Here is a 5,420-nt window from a genome sequence, read left to right as displayed (position 1 = left end):
GAGACTAACTTTAACGCACGTTGTGGCACGTTGTGCGACTATTGCAGGAAATCGGCGTGAAATGATCAGATTTTGGCGAATGCACGTGAAACTCGGGGAAAAGATTGGGGTAGTGATGGGTATTTAAAGCTGCAATGCTTGCAATGATGCCTCATTTCCATTTCGACGTAGACGAGTTACAAGATGCCAAGATTAAGCCTGCCGAATCGAAACATTGCAATAGACCGCCTCCAGTTAGGTAAATCGCAGTCAGCAGTCGCACACCACATGAACGTCCATCGGAGCACCATTTCATGTCTCTGGGACAGGTACCAGCAGTTTCAATCAGCTGAAGACCGGCCCAGAAGTGGAAAACCTCGTATAACAACTTCAGCACAAGATCGCTACATCTGGGTTCTGCACTTGCGTCACCGAACGCATACCTGGTTTGAGAAGGGTGTCTGCACAAACCATTCGGAACCGACTTCGAGAAGCTGGTTTACGGGCTAGGAGACTATATGTTGGCCCCGTCCTGCGACGTCAACATCGACATTTACGTGTTCGCTGGTACACGAATGTACAGGGGTGGAACTTGAGAAACTGGCGGCGCGTATGGTTCAGCGACGAGTCCCGTTTCCTTCTACAGCGACGTGATGGACGACAACGTGTTTACAGACGCCGCAATGAACGTTTTGCCAACAACTGTGTCGCCTAAGTTGACAGATTCGGTGGAAGGAGTGTCATGATATGGGGAGCCATCTCATACACCGGCAGAAGTGAACTTGTGTTCGTACAAGGTAACCTGACATCTGTACGCTACCGGGATGAAATTCTTCGCCGTCACAATCATGCTTCCCATTTTGGATCGACAGAGAGAGCTCTTTCAGCAGGACAATGCCAGGCCGCATACGACACGTGTAACAATGGATTTCCTACAGAATGAGAACATTAATGTGCTGCCATGGCCATCAAGATCGCCAGATCTCAACCCCCATTGAACATCTATGGTACGAACTGAACAGACGTGTTCGCCAGCGTGACCCGGAGTCTCAGACGCTTCCGCAACTGTCACATGCACTGCAGGAAGAATGGGCTAGGATTCCACGTGCCTGGATTCAGAGACTCATTCAGTATATGCCAAGGAGATGTCACATACTCATGTCAATATTTACTGTAATACGATTATAAATAACGAAATTATGCCACTTTGTATTAAAGAGATAATTCTATGAATATGTCGCCTATGCGTTTCTTTTTTGACAGTCTATATAGTTTAGACAATGCAACAGTATATCAAAAAGTCGTAAATTAATGTATGACATAGGCTCTTTTGAAAGAAAAACCTGGAATCAATTCGCTTAGTGCACAAAAGCACACGGCGCCCAGGAAATAACTGATATCTTCAAACAAGTCAACTTCATGGTGGAGGTGAACACTTTACAAAGATGGCCAATACATCTGCTTTTCTGAATGCTGAAAATAATAATAATAATAACATAATATAAATGATGATGATGGTGATGATCAGATGAAAATGATGATAATGATGATGATAAAGTACTACTAATGATAATAATAAAAATAATATTCTACTACTTTTACTTATAATAATACACTGCTGCTGCTACTACTACTACTACTACTACTACTACTACTATTGCTACTGCTGCTACTACTACTTCTACTACTGTTGCTGCTGCTGCTGCTACTACTACTACAACTGCTGCTGCTTCTGCCACTACTTCTACTACTGCTGCTGCTACTACTACTGTATTAAGCGAAGTTTATATGGGGCCATGCTTCCTCCAGAAAATATATTTCAGTTTGTTTTAGCTTGGGCAGGTAAGGGTTTTGACCCCAAATACCCCAAATTTGTCGATTTTAACACACGTAAAATTAAGAAGTGAAAACGTTCATTGTCTACTTTAGTATATTTTATTTTAAAATATTATACAATGTGTTACTAGCATACAAACTAAACTTTGAAAGTTCTACTAACATTTTATAAAAGATTAATTCTGAAATAGGAAGGTACGATTGTCGATAATACGTTGTCACTATCAAACCGGTTTTAACGAAAGACTCTAGTACCGTATCCTCAACCGAACGTTCTTCGTACAGCGCAAGATTTCTCATTTAATTTTTTGAGACGAACCCTACAATTTCAAATCCGCAAACGCACGTGTCAACTGAAACTGACAACAGGCTGTCGTTTGTGCTTTGCCGAGCAATGGCGGCACAGGCGACGAATCGAGTGTATGATTTTGACGATTTCCGTTCATAACAAACACACACGAGTTTTTTAAAAGTGCATATGAGCTTGTATTTAATATTTGTACATAATGTTATAATATGGTAACTAGAGACTAACTTTAACGCACGTTGTGGCACGTTGTGCGACTATTGCAGGAAATCGGCGTGAAATGATCAGATTTTGGCGAATGCACGTGAAACTCGGGGAAAAGATTGGGGTAGTGATGGGTATTTAAAGCTGCAATGCTTGCAATGATGCCTCATTTCCATTTCGACGTAGACGAGTTACAAGATGCCAAGACTAAGCCTGCCGAATCGAAACATTGCAATAGACCGCCTCCAGTTAGGTAAATCGCAGTCAGCAGTCGCACACCACATGAACGTCCATCGGAGCACCATTTCATGTCTCTGGGACAGGTACCAGCAGTTTCAATCAGCTGAAGACCGGCCCAGAAGTGGAAAACCTCGTATAACAACTTCAGCACAAGATCGCTACATCTGGGTTCTGCACTTGCGTCACCGAACGCATACCTGGTTTGAGAAGGGTGTCTGCACAAACCATTCGGAACCGACTTCGAGAAGCTGGTTTACGGGCTAGGAGACTATATGTTGGCCCCGTCCTGCGACGTCAACATCGACATTTACGTGTTCGCTGGTACACGAATGTACAGGGGTGGAACTTGAGAAACTGGCGGCGCGTATGGTTCAGCGACGAGTCCCGTTTCCTTCTACAGCGACGTGATGGACGACAACGTGTTTACAGACGCCGCAATGAACGTTTTGCCAACAACTGTGTCGCCTAAGTTGACAGATTCGGTGGAAGGAGTGTCATGATATGGGGAGCCATCTCATACACCGGCAGAAGTGAACTTGTGTTCGTACAAGGTAACCTGACATCTGTACGCTACCGGGATGAAATTCTTCGCCGTCACAATCATGCTTCCCATTTTGGATCGACAGAGAGAGCTCTTTCAGCAGGACAATGCCAGGCCGCATACGACACGTGTAACAATGGATTTCCTACAGAATGAGAACATTAATGTGCTGCCATGGCCATCAAGATCGCCAGATCTCAACCCCCATTGAACATCTATGGTACGAACTGAACAGACGTGTTCGCCAGCGTGACCCGGAGTCTCAGACGCTTCCGCAACTGTCACATGCACTGCAGGAAGAATGGGCTAGGATTCCACGTGCCTGGATTCAGAGACTCATTCAGTATATGCCAAGGAGATGTCACATACTCATGTCAATATTTACTGTAATACGATTATAAATAACGAAATTATGCCACTTTGTATTAAAGAGATAATTCTATGAATATGTCGCCTATGCGTTTCTTTTTTGACAGTCTATATAGTTTAGACAATGCAACAGTATATCAAAAAGTCGTAAATTAATGTATGACATAGGCTCTTTTGAAAGAAAAACCTGGAATCAATTCGCTTAGTGCACAAAAGCACACGGCGCCCAGGAAATAACTGATATCTTCAAACAAGTCAACTTCATGGTGGAGGTGAACACTTTACAAAGATGGCCAATACATCTGCTTTTCTGAATGCTGAAAATAATAATAATAATAACATAATATAAATGATGATGATGGTGATGATCAGATGAAAATGATGATAATGATGATGATAAAGTACTACTAATGATAATAATAAAAATAATATTCTACTACTTTTACTTATAATAATACACTGCTGCTGCTACTACTACTACTACTACTACTACTACTATTGCTACTGCTGCTACTACTACTTCTACTACTGTTGCTGCTGCTGCTGCTACTACTACTACAACTGCTGCTGCTTCTGCCACTACTTCTACTACTGCTGCTGCTACTACTACTGCTACTACTACTGCTACTACTACTACTACTGCTACTGCTACTACTACTGCTACTGCTACTACTACTACTACTGCTACTGCTACTGCTGCTGCTGCTACTACTGCTGCTACTACTGCTGCTGCTGCTGCTGCTATTGCTACTACTACTACTACTACTGCTGCTACTACTACTACTGATACTGCTGCTGCTACTGCTACTGCTGCTACTACTGCTACTGCTACTACTACTACTACTGCTACTGCTACTACTACTACTGATACTGCTGCTGCTACTGCTACTACTACTGCTACTGCTACTACTACTACTACTGCTACTGCTGCTGCTGCTACTACTGCTGCTACTACTGCTGATGATGCTGCTGCTGCTGATACTACTACTACTGTTGCTTCTGCCGCTACCGCTACTGCTGCTGCTACTGTTGCTGCTACTACTACTGCTACTGCTACTGCTATTACTACTGCTACTGCTATTACTACTGCTACTGCTGTTACTACTACTACTATTACTACTACTACTACTGCAGGTACTATTGCTACTACTACTACTGCTACTGCTGCCGCTACTGCTACTGTCGCTACTGCTGCTACTGCTACTGCTGCTGCTGTTGCTGTTGCTACTGCTGCTGCTGCTGCTGCTGCTGCTGCTACTGCTACTGCTACTGCTACTACTGCTACTACTGCTGCTGCTGCTACTGCTACTACTGCTGCTGCTTCTACTACTACTACTGCTACTACTGCTGCTGCTATTGCTACTACTACTACTACTGCTGCTGCTACTACTACTACTGATACTGCTGCTGCTACTGCTACTACTGCTACTACTACTACTGCTGCTACTGCTGCTGCTGCTACTTCTGCTACTGCTACTTCTACTGCTACTACTACTACTATCATTACTACTACTACTACCGCTACCACTAATACTACTACTACTACTACTACTATCGCTACCACTAATACAACTACTACCACCACCACCACCACTACCACCACTATCACCATCACCACCACCACCATTTGATGGGCATGTAATTCAAGGTATAGTCTCTATATTTCATAATATCTATATATATATATATATATATTGAAAATATATACTGACACACAATGAAAACGCAAAAACAACTTTTCATTGCAAACAATGACAAACTATTAATGAATTGATGGATAATGTAATATGACATTAATGACTGGTATTCATGAGATACATTCACATTGAAACATGGCCAGTTATCATCAGTAATCGAGTTGCATTCGTAATCGAAAAGTCCCCCCCCCCCCCCCCCCCCCCCATCAAGGTCAGTATCTGGTGTGTCCACCATTGGCCCGTGAGC

The 5,420-nt window shown here is 43.1% G+C and overlaps 1 protein-coding gene across 1 annotated transcript; it reads right to left on the bottom strand.

The window, feature by feature from the left end:
* Positions 1–3,922: 3,922 nt before the first annotated feature.
* Positions 3,923–4,975, bottom strand: LOC121381705 (uncharacterized protein DDB_G0271670-like; the record flags this gene model as incomplete). Its single annotated transcript, XM_041511050.1, has 1 exon — positions 3,923–4,975. A coding segment is annotated over one exon (1,053 nt), but the record flags the coding sequence as incomplete, so codon positions are not given.
* Between the last annotated feature and the right edge of the window lie 445 nt (positions 4,976–5,420).

The sequence above is a fragment of the Gigantopelta aegis genome, chromosome 9 (genome assembly GCF_016097555.1).
Source record: "Gigantopelta aegis isolate Gae_Host chromosome 9, Gae_host_genome, whole genome shotgun sequence".
Lineage (NCBI taxonomy): Eukaryota > Metazoa > Mollusca > Gastropoda > Neomphalida > Peltospiridae > Gigantopelta > Gigantopelta aegis.
This window is presented reverse-complemented; position numbering and strand designations above follow the sequence as displayed.